This window comes from Elaeis guineensis, chromosome 16, assembly GCF_000442705.2.
Source record: "Elaeis guineensis isolate ETL-2024a chromosome 16, EG11, whole genome shotgun sequence".
Classification (NCBI taxonomy): domain Eukaryota; kingdom Viridiplantae; phylum Streptophyta; class Magnoliopsida; order Arecales; family Arecaceae; genus Elaeis; species Elaeis guineensis.
This window is the reverse complement of record NC_026008.2, coordinates 21071313-21085910: the sequence shown is the minus strand read 5'-3', so window position 1 is coordinate 21085910 and position 14598 is coordinate 21071313. Positions and strand designations below refer to the sequence as shown.

General features: G+C 36.2%; 1 protein-coding gene across 14 annotated transcripts; it reads right to left on the bottom strand.

Moving 5' to 3' along the window:
* Positions 1-4984: 4984 nt before the first annotated feature.
* Positions 4985-10048, bottom strand: LOC105059260 (probable transcription factor KAN2). 14 transcript variants are annotated; one of them, XM_073250213.1, is made up of 6 exons: positions 9288-10037; positions 9120-9196; positions 7918-8074; positions 7099-7177; positions 6352-6412; positions 4985-5712 (listed from the first exon to the last, which is right to left on the bottom strand). In XM_073250213.1, the coding sequence occupies exons 1-6, from the start codon at positions 9895-9897 to the stop codon at positions 5596-5598; spliced, it is 1101 nt and encodes a 366-aa protein (XP_073106314.1). In that variant the 5' UTR covers positions 9898-10037; the 3' UTR covers positions 4985-5595. The 14 variants fall into 14 exon arrangements, 13 of the variants coding, with proteins under 13 accessions (XP_073106314.1, XP_073106318.1, XP_073106317.1 ...); XM_073250217.1 differs by having other exon boundaries at positions 9327-10030; XM_073250216.1 differs by lacking the exon at positions 7099-7177 and adding an exon at positions 8184-8229 and having other exon boundaries at positions 9288-10029.
* Between the last annotated feature and the right edge of the window lie 4550 nt (positions 10049-14598).

The window sequence follows — 14598 nt, the reverse complement described above, 5'->3', positions numbered from 1 at the left end:
AGCTTAAGTTTCGAAAGAACCAAGATCAAAAGTTGATCTCTAGATCGAGCTTAAGTCTCGAAAGGACCAAGATTAAAAGCCGATCTCTGGATGGAGCTTAAATCTCGAAAGGACCAAGATGAAAAATCGATCTCTGGATCGAGCTAAGTTTCGAAATGATCAAGATCAAAAGTCGATCTTCAGATCGAGTTAAGTCTCAAAAGGATCAAGATCAAAAATCGATCTGTGGATCAAGCTTAATCTCAAAAGGATCAAGATGAAAAGTTAATTTTCAGATCGAGCTTAAGTCCCAAAAGGATCAAGATGAAAAGTCAATTTCTGGATCGAGCTTAAATTCTGAAGATTAAAAGTGAGATATCCAATCTCTGGATTGGATCTCACAAAAATCCAAAATTCTAATTGGACCTCAAAAATAGCTTAAGTTCTGAAAGAATCAAGATGAAAAATCAATCTCTGGATCGAATTAAGTCTCAAAAGGATCAAGATCAAACGTCGACCTTCGGATCGAGCTAAGTTTCGAAAAGATCAAGATCAAAAGCTGATCTTCAGATCAAACTTAAGTCCTGAAAGGATCAATTTCAAAAGTCGATCTCTGGATTGAGTTTAAGTCTCGAAAAGATCAAGATGAAAAGCTAATCTCTGGATCGAGCTTAAGTCCCGAAAAGATCAAGATTAAAAGTGAGATATCCAATCTTTGGATTGGACTTCACAAAAAATTCAAAGTCCCAATTGGACCTCAAGAATATCTTAAGTCCTGAAAGGTCTAAGATCAAAAGTGAGATATCCAATCTCTAGATTGGACCTCACAAAAAATCCAAAATCCTGATTAGACCTCAAGAATATTTTAAGTCTTGAAAGGATCAATATTAAAAGTGAGATATCCAATCTTTGGATTAGACCTCACAAAAAATTCGAAGTCCCGATTGGACCTCAAGAATATTTTAAGTCCTGAAAGGATCAAGATCGAAAGTGAGATATCTAATCTCTAGATTGGACCTCACAAAAATCTGAAGTCCTGATTGGACCTCAAGAATATCTTAAGTTCTGAAAAGATCAAGATCAAAACTGAGATATCTAATCTCTGGATTGGACCTCACAAAAATCTTAAGTCCCGACTAGATCTCAAAAAAGATCTTAAATCTCGATTGGACTTTATACAGAATTGAAGTAAGACATTCAATCTTCGAATTAGACCTCACAAAAATTTGATCTCTAGATTGGACCTTGCAAATCTCAAAAAGACAAACTTTTGCTTGGAATTTCAAGTGAAATGCCCTTGAAATAGAAAGAAGATGAAATATCTGAAGATGGAACTTTTGATGGATGCGAAACTCGATCTACCCATGATGACATCGAAAAGGATTCGAGTGGTTCACTTGAAGAACCAAATAGCACGAGTTTGCCACCTCAGACAAGCTGTCAACTTTTCTCATTGACTACTTTCGTCTCAAGCAATCTTTTCAGACTCAGAAGTGGAGGGCAAGTGTTGTGGAGTTATATCACCTCAGCCAATGCCTCGGGACTTAAGAGCTCTTGGGTCGACAAGAATACCAATGTGAACTTTGACTGTGGACATCATCAGAAAGCCGACCCAGGCTGAGGTCATCGGAAGGCCAAGGTCATCAAAAGCTGACCTAAGCCAAGGTCATTAGAAGACCGACCTAGATCGAGGTCATCGAAAGGTCAAGATCATCAAAAGGCCAATCTAGATCGAGATCATTAGAAGATCGAGATCATCAGAAGGCCGACCTACTTAGTTTATATTAGTAGAACATCAATTTTAGTCAATAACATCAGTTGAGATCAGCATATTACCAATCTACAGATCAAAAGGTACAATTCATATGAATCTAACTGATCTCTAAATATATGATAGAATCTCTAGATTTCACTTCCATCAAATATTGATCTACAGTGAGACACTTCGGTCATATATCAATCTGAATAATTGGCAAAATCAAAGAGACTTTAAGCAAAATTGCCGATCTATGTTGACGCACATCGATTAATAAACAATGTCAACTTCTAAACTATCTACAACAATCATCTTGTGGAGTTCATCTATGATCTCTACAATTAAACCACAGCTTGCTATGATCTTATATATAGCTGACAGATACAACTAAGTATGATATCACTTCTAGTTAATACGTACAGCTATACTCTAGCTCACTTACAGTTGGCTCTAATTACCTAACAAACTCTTTTAACGGTCTAATAAATTTTGTAATGGCCTGATTAGCTCCTCTATAAATAGAGGGCCAGGGATCCTCCAGCGGTAAGCTCTGCTAGTGAAAATTTTGTCAGTTCCTGAAGGAGCTTTAGTTCCTATAAAGTCTAATCTTTCTAGTCTTACTTAACTCTCTTGTTCTATTATGCTTTTTCTACCTCTTATTCTCAGGCTGAAACTGATTTAAGCATTGGAGGGTCTTAAATCGGAGGATCTTCACTGATTTTTAACTTGTTTTGTAGGTTTTCTTGAAGGTGTTTCAGATCAAACTATGATCGACCTCCAGCTCGGCTTCATTCGATCTTTCCATCTTAGATTTTGAGCCTCGCAGCAATATTTTCCTTTAAATTTATCCCACATTTAATAGTGACCTCTAAGAAAGGTGTATAAAATAGATTAGGTTTCATGGACCACGACCATTGGTGACCATTGGAACACCTATCAACGTGTCCTGTGTTGCAATCACAACTCTTTCCTATTTCTCTTCCCTTTCATCACATTTATGTGGCTAGTAGAGAAATTCCATTTCTTTTTCCTTCCTCTTTCAAAAGATGAAGTAAATTAAGTGCTTTCTTCTTACCAACATTGCCTTAAGGATAGATATTTCATAGTCCAATTCATGCTCTAATAAATCACATTTTTAGCTTGGAGTAGGGCAAGTGTCAGACTACACTTTGAAGAGAAGGTATTAATAACTAATAGGTTGGCCGGGTTTCTATCTTTGAAGAAGTTTTAGTTGGCCGTAGTCCATAGATGCATTTGTTTTAATCCACAAGATATAATTAATGGCCATTTTCCCATCCATTTGGGATTATTTTTTTCTTTTTAAAAGGTCACTAATATGGATGGGACAGATATGTGGGGTTAAGTTCATGTTTATTCTAAAGCATTTCTGTTTATTATGTTTTTGTTCATCCTAAGCTTATTTATGTTTATTCTAAATAGATTTGTATTTATTCTAAAGGGATTTATGTTTATCCTCAATAATTTATATTTATTGTAGGAAAATAAAAAGTAATCAGCAACCACTACTATAAATGGGATAGGCCACTGTTTATCTCCCTACAACAAATATAAACTATGTAAGATAAATACAAACTTTATATAAAATAAATACAAATTCTTTTAGAATAAATATAAACCTATTTAGAATAAATACAAATGAGTTTATAATAAAAAAATAAAATAAATATAAATTTTATAAGATAAATAGAAATACTTCAGAATAAATAGAAATTCGAACCTTAACTCCTAGCATGCATGGACTTCCATCCCATTCATATTCCATCCCATTCGTATTAATAGCTCGATTTGATTTTTTTTTTTTTTATTTTTTCCACCCTATCTATACTAGTTGCTTTATTTTTTTTTTATATTTTTTTTATCCTATTTGTATTAATGGCTTAGCATTTTTATATTTTTCATCCCATTTACATTAATGATCTATTTTTTTTATATTTTTCATCCCATCGATGTTAATGGCTTGACTTCTTTTATATTTTTTTAAAAAAATTTAAATTGATAGAAAACATGATTGTTAATTATTTTTTGTTTAGTGGAGATATACGCGGATCGAATGTTGGGAACTTGAACGGATTTGGGCTCACATTCAGTTCACTGGAGTCTGGTCGACTCCCCCCCCCCCCCCCCCTCTCTCTCTCTACACACACCTTGCTTTTTACTACTTTCTAGGTCACCTGGGGATGCATGCAACAAGGGTAAAAGAGGCAGCTTCAAAATGTTCTGCTGGCTTTGCAAAAAGTTCCAAGAGGTGACATCCTCTCAAATGTGAAGTCTCTGATGTCCCATAGAATGGCCTGTCGTGAAGCATGTTAGCATGTCTTCCTCTGACACATTCATCACAGCTTATCAATTTCTTATTAGAATCTTCTTTGGCCTTCTCTCCCTAATTTATATTTGCTTTGCTTCAGTTGGAAAATTCTCAGATCAGTGGTGGACATCTCTCCTAGCCTTGACATCAAAGACAAATTAATGGGAAGAATATTATGTTGATCAAAACGATGTCTATATATGAATTTTCCATTAAGTTTCATATGAATTTCCTTTTGATGGTAATTCATGTGAATTTTTTTAATGCAATGATGCAATTCCTCACTAATTATTTCAGAAAATCAAGCAATCATTGCTTGAGTTTCTATGGATACTATACTAAAAAGGAGGAGGGAAAAGAAAATGAAAAAGAAAAGAAAAAACTTGAATTCAACAAATAAACTTGTGAAATGAAGAGTAGCCAATGATTCGCTACCTGCTAACATGGAAGGAAATCTTTAACTTTCGCCTAAAAATTTTGTCATTTTCACATGGAGAGTGCTTCACAGATATTACATCCATTAAGTTTTTTCATGTACTCCCCATGGGGCATCACTTCAACTACTAAAGCTATGCATTGACAAGACAAATGCGGCACCAGTCTTGGATTGACCATCCACCACATCAAGCAAGATCTATACCATCTAAAATCACCGACAATGGATTTAGAGGGCAACCATTTCGCAAGTTTTTTTTTCTTCTTTTTTCTTTTTTTTGATTGACACTTTGCATGTTTCTTGACACTGCATTATATGTTAATGGAACTTTTTTTTCTTTTCTTTTTCCCCCTTCTAAAATGAAGATGCATTTCGGTTTGACAATTAAGGGGCACAATAAATTCAGTTAAATTTTGCTAAGTGGTTTCTCGGAGGCATAGAAGATGATAAGTAGTGTAGATTATTGATTTCAAAGATATCTATACCATGAATCTCAAAACAGCATGCCTTAATTATTATGACAAATTATTTTGTAGCCATGTGTGCATGAATATTGCCACATTAACTAAAGAAACCATGATCATAGTCACTTTATATCACTCATTCTAAGGTATGAAGCTAGTAAGAATCATCACAAGTGAAATTGCAATGCGGAACTGAGTTTGACTTTGGTCATATTATAAGACATAACTATCCTTGCGATCTATATTGGTGCTTAGTCTCTTCATTATATTCTCTTTGTTGGAAAACTCCAAAGCAAAGCACGTGCACTGCGTGAGAATGAAAAAAAAAAAAAAAAAGAAGTCCTGCTCTTTTGTGCTTTATGACAGTAAAAAGAGAAGACCACCTTCTCTATCTATAGAACTTTGAATCAATTGAACTCCATATCTTTGTAGAGCACAGGCTTAGGCTTTCTCACCTATGGCATGAAAAGATATGCTCTCACACACATGAACACATATGCTCACTTTCCTTTGGCTTGCCTTTTGCCTCAATAATCCCCTTGTCTTTCTCTCTTTCCCTTCTTTTGTGATCTTTAAGTTGGCACAGGATGCTCGTGGCAACTGATAGATCCTTGTTTTGAGAGAGCACTTTAAATCATTGTGGTCTTCCCAAGGTAAACTCGAGACTGGGCTCTCTTAGGCTAGTTGTCTCCGAGATACACGGTGAGTTCATATCTGATAACATTTCCATGCTTTTTGATTGCATGTCCTCCTGCAAAATTTTAGGAAAAGAAAGAAAGACTTACTGCACTTTATACCAAATTTATTGCATTCACCATCAGCATCAATCACAAATGCTGATATATGTTTCAAGTCCATTTGCAAATCTTTGATTTCATGAGAAACATGGAAAGCAAGTTTTTTCCTAAATTTATAGCTTAGTTTAGTTAGACAAGACTACCACTGAGGTCTTCCCAATAACTCTTTCCCTTTGCATTAGAAAAAGAAAAACCAAAGATTTTAGCAAGAAATTTGTCCACCAGAGTATCTCAATGCTCCAGGGCACGCGATGACAAATTTTTCCTTCTCTCTCTTTTCTTGCAACTTCATTGGTGAAAAATTAACTAAAAGTTTTGTGCCTACTAATTGCTCTATTATCTTAGATAATCCTGCTGGAAAAACACAAACAAAAAAAAGGACTCATGATTCTAGAGCTTTAGCAGGAAATACATTAAATTTAAACTTATCGATTTAATCATCTAATTTGGATCGATGGTCACTATGTCTAACTTAACCCAATGGTTAATCATCCACACATTTCTCAAATGTTCATTGGATTTGTACCTTAGCGACCCATTACAATGGATCAATTGCAAGTGAAAGATGTGAGTAAAAGGTTTCTAGTGGGTACCTTGAAGGAATGCATGCTCCTTGCGGTTGAGTCACTTGGCATACCACTAGACCAGTCTCCCCTGCCGCAAAATCAACAAAATCAGTGAGAATTCGCGCAGCATTAAAAATAGTACAAACAAAGCAATCTACTACCATTAGTTTGTCATGACCGAAATGAACTTGAGATATTTGTGATAATCCATTACCCACTAGAGGAATCTGCAAGGAAGTTTCAAAGGCCTTAGCTTTTGCACCAAGGTCTCAAGCTCATGGGGTTGGGAGGACCCTTTGCAAGCCTTTGAAACCCCTCTAAAAGAAGACAAATAGTTAGAGTTGTCCCTTTTGAAATAGATTTTTCAAACAGGCCTTTGTCTTGGAATGGGAAGAGACATGGCCTCTTTAATGTCCTTTTGGAATACTGAAAGGGATCATTGCACCATGATGCAGGTTTATTTGTTCACCTGATCCAGGACAAATTGAACAAAGCTATAATATCTGGCCCTTTTGGTGAGCAGCTGGATGGAGATTGATAGTGGGGTAAGAAAAAGAGTGAAAGAGAGCGGCTTTACAAGCCTAAAGTGTCCATAAGTGTGACAGGGCCAATGGCCGTAGAGAAATGGCGCATACTTCATTAGTCCGCTACTATATTCTGTGACCGCCGTGAGAGGAAATTTCCTTCAGCTAACATTTATTCTTTACATTCAACTCAGTTTTAATCTAGTACCTTTTCTCTATTAATTTGTGAATATTGTAGCAGAGAGACTACCTGCAACCAAGAAACATATGTTGACAGACACAAAAGATGGTTCCCCACAGGCAATGTCTAACTTCTACTCTAATAGGTCCTGCAAAGGAAAGAATAGAAGAAGAGAAATCCTATATAAAGCTCTTCTAAGTTGATGTGAGCTAGATGCTACTGCACAGATAAATAAGCCAATCAGAAGAAAATAATTACAAATGTGACAAAAGGAAAGCAAAATGAACTCAGAAATCTAGAGATGAAATTTCTTAGTTCAAGCTCCAATAGCCCACAGGCTCAAGTTTCTTATATTTCACCATCGACACATATATACTATTTTCCTCCAAAGTTATCGAGATGTTCTTTTGCCTTTCGGTGAATCTCCTAGCTCCAATTTTTACTTCATATAAGAGTATGCATGTTCAATGTTTTGTTTCGGACGTACACTTCTCCTTATGTTTCGTTCCTGGTAGCCATGATTAACATAAAGATCTAAATTTCTCCATGCAATGCTGACACATTTTGTGGAAAAATGTTTTCCTTGTTGCGATGTACAATTAATGCAACCACTGGTGTAACAAGAACCAATCACATATTAAAAGGCACTAGTGAATCACACATTTTGACTTGGTCAGGCATAAGAAAAAAATACCACTAATTGGAGGACAACATTTTCCTCCTCTTCCATTAATTAATATGTGTGCTTGGGCATGAATTTATTACTGAAAAGATCCCTTTATGCCAAGTCATAGGGTCCATAGGTGCTTTTTTTTTTGCAAGATATTTTCCAATAAATACATATCTAATCTTTATAAAAAGAATGCAAACAAAAGGAATTTTTCCAACCTGGAAGAATTGCCCCATAGACCACCGTAATTGGTTTCATGGTGTGTAGCAGGCCTTCCATGTGCTGATGGTTCTTCTCTGCGTGTGTTGGGGATATCAAGCAAATTGTCAACGGAAATTTCTCCAGTTGACCCATTCTCAAACCCATCAGATTGGCCTAGGACAAACAGAAGCAAAACCAATTATTTATATTATAGAATAAGGTTATATGCTACATAAAAGAATGAAACTTAAGCTATACTTTGACAGAAGAAAAGCTGAATTACCTGAAGAAACTGCTGCTTTATCAGTGTTCTTCATGGTCCGATACATCTACGGTTATATAGATATCATGATCACTAAATAAACGTAGCATAGAACATTAATGGAAACAAGAAAATATAGAATCTTTGGATTATACTTTTCAGAAACGCATATTGCGTGTTGAGTCCATATACTTATGATTCTAAGATGCATCTATATATCCATCATATAATTATGTGTTTAGTGATATCATGATCGCTAAACAAACGACTAAGGACCCTTTTGTCTACAATAAAGCATAACTGTTTATGCACCTCACATCTATGAAAGCGATTTTAAGGGGATAAATATTTAAGAAATAATTATACATTATAGTTTTGTTCCTCTTAAAAGTTAACTGTGAGTTATTAGCATGTTATCTAGCACAGTACTTCTCATTACCTTTTCCTTCCAGTAGTATGCCTTCTGCTTCATGTGTAAAGGCTGCTACCCAACTGCTACAATATTACTTGCATAACCCACAGAGAGAGAGAGAGAGAGAGAGGGAGAGAGGTTATGAGCAATGCGGTCAGGTAAAGGACATTGTAACGATCAAGGAAAAAGAAATAAGGAAAAGAAAGAGTTCCTTTTCTATATTCCTGTAATCCTTTTTCCTCCATCAAGTGCAATACCAAAACCGATCTCTGATCATTAAAGAACAAGAGGTTTCAGTGCGCTTGCAGATGAGATTCCACATTAACCAAGTTGTGAAAAAAAAAGAAAAGAAAAGAAAGAAAGAAAAAAAAAAAAAACAAAGAAAAGAAGAAAAACAGCACCAATTTAAGAAGCACATGGAACAATGAGCATGAAAGAAAGAAGGTGCATGAAAAGAAAAGCCAAGACTTCAATTATCTACACAAAAAAGTGAAAAGAAAGAAAAATTATCTCATAACCCTGCAGAAATTAGAGGGTTTCCTCACCTGCAGGTGAGATTTCACATGAGCCAAGGTGAGATCTTTGACATCCATGAGCTCAAGAACTGACTTGGGTGTGGCCCCTAAAACCGAAGCAATACAAAATGATACACGGATGGAAGTTAAAATCCTTCGATTCATCTGAATTATCCGAAGAGCTCTCAAGAATTATACCAAGAATTTCAAGAAAAGTGGACAGGAGGGAGATCATACTCTCATGTCCTCCCAGCAGCTCCACGGCATGGACGAAGCGGGCGTGGAGTGTGGTCGTCCACCGCATCCTCGGTGCTCTCATGCTCCGCTTTAAAGGGAACCTTGACGGCAGGTATCTTGATCTCGATGCACCTTGCGGCGCGAAGGGAGCGAAACCAGTAGGAGTGGAGGAGTCACACAAGTGCTGCTGCTGAAGCTGTGGGACCAAAGGGAAGGAATTAGGTTGGTGTTGGTACACCGGAATTCCCCTTATAGGCCTCGTCAAGCCAAGGACTTGGTGGTAGCCTTCATGGACTAATGGGTGGTGGTGGGGATGTTGGAGGAGATTGTTGCTCATGGTGTTGGAGTCTGTGGCACTTGGATGGGCTAAGGAGAGCTCGAAGGCAGTTTTCTCAGCTTTTGCCATGGATAGGGTGGTGATGCTGTGGTGGTTGGTGGTGGTAGAGTCTGTGGTTCTTTGCCAAAACCCTAAGTCCATGTTCTCATCTGCCCTCCTCCAACTTGGTGTGGGATTGCTACTTGGTGGGCTGATGTGGAGTGATAGATCTGGCTGTGCTGGGAAGAGCTCCATTTACTCACAGAGAAGACTGCCAAATTTTGGATGTCCTCTTTTATCTTCTTCTTCTCTTTCTTGCAGTTGAACTCTTCTCCTCCTCCTCTTCTTTAGTCTTTTCTTATGTGAGAGAACTATATATATATATATATATATATATATATATATATATATATATTTTATGGGGGTTGAGGAGGGGGGTGTGTGGAATGAGAGGAGCTCTACTGTTGAGATGAGAAGATGTATATGATTGGTGTTTTCCTTGGAGTATTGGGTTCTGCAACTTTAACTGGGTGGATATAGTGTATCTAGGAGGCTTTTTGTTTCTTTGGGAAGTATGAGCTGTGCGGAGATAAGCTAGAATTGTATTAAGCGCTAACATGAAGGGCAAAAGTTGGTATGGTAAATGAGTTTGGTGTGGAGTGAAAGAGGTTGGTTCTTGTGTTGCTTGTGAGTACTATGTAAAAGAGAATGACACTTGAGGAGGTTTGTGTATGGGAGAGATGAAATAAATAGGCAAATAAATGTGTTTGAAGGTAAGATTCTTTTTTCTCTCTTTTCCTACATGCATTTTTTTTGAAAAAAAAAAATTTGATGCAAGAATTATATGCTTCTCCAACCACCAAGGATGCCGCCATCATCATACATTGAATGATGATTGTTTAGTTGGTGGTTGATGTATTCCTTTGTACCTCCAGTTCCATTTCATATTTAGTTTTGACTCTTCCAAATCCTAATTTTCATTCTTTTCTTTTCTTAACTTCTATTTCTTTGTGATCATTCATCGATGGAATAGAAAGTTGGAGGCCCTCATTCATAACATCACATTTGCTCGTGATTGTCATTCCATGTCAAGCCTATTTGTCCACAAAGAGACATGAAAGCTTTTTTTCCTTTACATCCCTGTTCTCCTTTCTTATCATCTCATGAGGTTGTCGTATTAATTGGATGGGCCCTGGTCTCTCCGAAGAAATACTTTGACGCTCGACACCGTACGGACCTACCTCGTTACCTATGTGGTTTTGGTACTCGGTTAAAGTGGGGCACTCCCCCCAAGCCTCATCTCTTAAAAATTTTAAAGACCATTAAAATTTATAGACCATAGTTTGTGAATTGGGTTTAGCTGTCAATGCTTGACCAAGGATTGAAGGGACATTAAAATTGAGTCTTGCGATCATTGGAGGATGTGCAACAATGGTTCCGTAGAAATAGAGAGAGAGAGAGAGAGAGCGGATTATTGTTTGTTTGGATGGCAATGTGATGCTAGTTAGACTAAATGCAGTAGGTATTAGTGATCCGGACCATCTGCAACATGAGAAATTATAGTCTGCATCATTTGCAACATATAGTTATGCACTACATCAATCATCAAATTTTTTTTTTTGTGGGCTTCATTTATTATGCACCCCTCATTGATCTATAAGAAGAAGACAAACTGATTGGCATGATGTATAGTTACATTGGTGCATCCAGTATAGAATATAATTTATCTTTTTAATAATTTATATTAATTTTTTTTAATTTGAACAGTATATATTTTTGTGCCCTTTATGTTATCATGGTTCTTGCAAATAATAATATATTTATATTTAAATCAAATAGCTAAAAAATTGAAGACTAGTTATAACAACTCTATTTATTGCGGTATAATTTTTTATCAATCATATATCATTATAGTATTTGCTGAAAAATCATTTAGCACTCATAAATTGAGTCTACACTCTGGTCCTAACTTCTTTTTTAGAGATTCCACTGCAAATAAGCTTGTTATCTTTATCAAAAAAAAAAAAATGCTTGTTATCATCAGCAAGTCTTTCTTTGTTTTTTTTTTTTCTTGAAAGCTGTTATTATTACTGAGCTAAGAAATGCCTCTCTGTCAGTCTAAGATCACAGTGAAAGTACAATAAAATTTTATGAAAAAAAGGTATAATAAAACTTATAGAAGGACAACTTTCACTTAGTGATATCTCATCCTGTTGTTTTACGAAATATAAATTATGCAAATTATTATATGTTTGAAAAGGAAGACCAGTTTTGGAAAGCTTGACATCCTTCAATCTAGCACATCATTTAACAAAGGCTAAAAGTACCACTACAATTAAGCACTAACTTAAATTCTTCTTATTAAAAGCTAACCAGAATTTAGGTTGTTCCTATTCTGGGAAGGAAACATCTTCTTCCGTTTTCCTCTCTGCCTAAATTTTGTATTTGCGGTTAAATAGCTGCTACATCTTGCCTTGCGTCTGGAGATAGGTTTCACAGCACTTGTTTAGATTCACAAATTAAATGCTATCACATGTTCAGAATCATGTGTGAACAAAAGTTATTTTCCTACAAGTTATTTTCCTGCACAAAATTGATCAAGTCTTGATCAAAGATGGTACTATGACTACGCTATAATAGATATATTTTGTAGCCTAACCAGAAGATGCTTGGCTAGTGCATGATCTAGGATCATGATAATGCTCCATTGAACACTGCTGCCCATAACTAAAACAAGGTTAGCTAGCAGGCAATGCACATTATTTATTGCAAGGCTTGTTTTAATATATGCATGATTCGGGAGGCTTACCATGTTCAATGTGGACCACTTTGGTCATGATGAATAGTACTTGACAAGCTCTAAGAGCGAGATTTATCATATTAAAATGTCAAATTGCATGCTAAATTTCTGAAAGCGATAATTTAGTGACATAATATCCAATTAAGATGATCTTTTTTTTTTCTAAATCAGATGATTTTTCAAGAACTACAATATGATGCTGCTCCTAAAAGAAGATGCACAGCTAGTAATCAAGCTCAAATTCTATTGCTTGGATCCTAAAATGGCCGGTCAAACCAAAATGAATGGTCATGGTGGCACACTATCAATAGTGCAATCCATGTGAGTGCTCTCTCACATGTGCATGAACAATAGTGCAGTCGGTGGTGCATCAGAGGCCCTGCATTATAGGCACACACAACTCCACCTCGGGTGGCATCCATCGATGCAGCAGTAGCGATGGCAGTGATAGTGATAATGGCAGTGGTGCATGTCGATGGTGCCATCCGTGCGAGCACTCTAGCGGCCAACCCTTACATGTGCATGGGCGATAGGTACAATTGACCTGATGGCACATCAAAGGCCATGTGCTACAGCCACACAAAACTCCATCGCCCGTGGTTTCTATCGATGCATGGTGGCATGCTGGTGATGGCCGGTGATGCATCCGAAAAAATTTTGATTGGATATTTCTCCAACTCTTAAAATTTGGCAGAGTAATAGAAGGCATAATTAATATGGGAGTCAAGATCTACCTTCTATATAATTTTTATTTTTTCATATTTATTTCTACTAGTTATGTTTATTTTAGAAAGCTAGCTCTATTTGAACTAGAAGAGTAATCTATCCAAATTGTTTAAAATGACAGATTTTATTATTATAAATAGAGGCTATATACCTCAATTTTGAATCATCAATTAAAGAAAAAGATATGTAAAACCCTATTTTCACCGTTCTTTTTCATTTTTCTATAAATTTTGAGATATTCAAGTTGCGCGGTTTGAGAAAATTTTTCTTTCTCTTTGATCAGATTAACGCATTTTAACTTCTGTTCTCCTTAATATGACAAAATGGAGATTATGCCACATCCAATTTCATTGTCATCTAATTTACACTTTATTCCATTGAATTATTAGTTGTTTAAACTTGAATAACATAAATTAGAACAAAATGATGCAATAGTGATACAACAAGAGACGCTTCATCCTCTTTTATATGAACCAAAATATAGTGCCAATTTTACCATTATTTTCATGTGTTATAAAAGATTTCTAAGCCTTTTGTTAAAAGCAAATACGATGAAAATTTGAATTAAAGGAATGTATATTGCTTCTATTCTCCAAAAAGAAATGGATAATATTGCTTCCAGATTTTTAAATTCAAAACCAATTCATTTATCTACAAGCTATGAATTAGGCACATCTCATGGCAGCTGATCTTTCACTTAGATTGTTGTTCCTGTCCCACATGCATGGATCGAGGAAGAGCAACAGTTCCCACCCAATACATCTAAAAGAGTATTCTGCTTGCAGGAGGAAGACTCAAAGCTTTTAATGCCTTCGAAGTTGTTGGTTGGTTCATTGGTTTTGGTGTCTCTCCCCATCATTTATTTAGCCTACATGGGCGTAGAGCCAAGAGTCATTGAGCCCCTTCATATAGCCCGCAGTCAAAATTACCTAGCTAGGAAGGAATAAAATAACCTTAACCTCCATTCCCAAAGCCTACCATATATATCTACAGCATACTCTATTCCTCTCCTTTGCTCTAGGGAATCATATATCTTCTATTTTATGAAGGAAAACCTGCCAAATGAACTTAGGTTCCAACAATGATACATCCATGAGGTTAACATGGGGATCCCAATGGAGAAAAGACACATGATGTTGCTAGGAAGAAAGCTATAGTTCTTTGAAAAATACACTAGTCTTCCAGAGAATTAATGACACAGCATTGGAAGCCTACACTCGTGTGTTTTTGGGCTATTGACAATTTGTCTAATGGTAATCGTTCCAAGCACAAACAAGATATCAGCAAGTGATGTTTTGTCCTTGTTAGCAATAAACAAATGAGTCTACATTCATGTCATAGATGGGGGATTATTATAAGAGAACAATCTATGTCAACTCTTCGTGGGGAGGTGAGGATTAGTGCTTAAGATAATGCTTGTTTAAGAGGTT

Excerpts from the sequence above, each read along its gene's own strand:
- LOC105059260 (XM_073250213.1), bottom strand. The coding sequence starts at position 9,897 with ATGGAGCTCTTCCCAGCACAGCCAGATCTATCACTCCACATCAGCCCA. Across the intron at positions 9,197-9,287 it reads CACTTTTCTTGAAATTCTTG|GGGCCACACCCAAGTCAGTT; the intron begins GTATAATTCTTG and ends CTTCGGTTTTAG. Across the intron at positions 7,178-7,917 it reads CTATGGGGCAATTCTTCCAG|GACCTATTAGAGTAGAAGTT; the intron begins GTTGGAAAAATT and ends TTTCCTTTGCAG.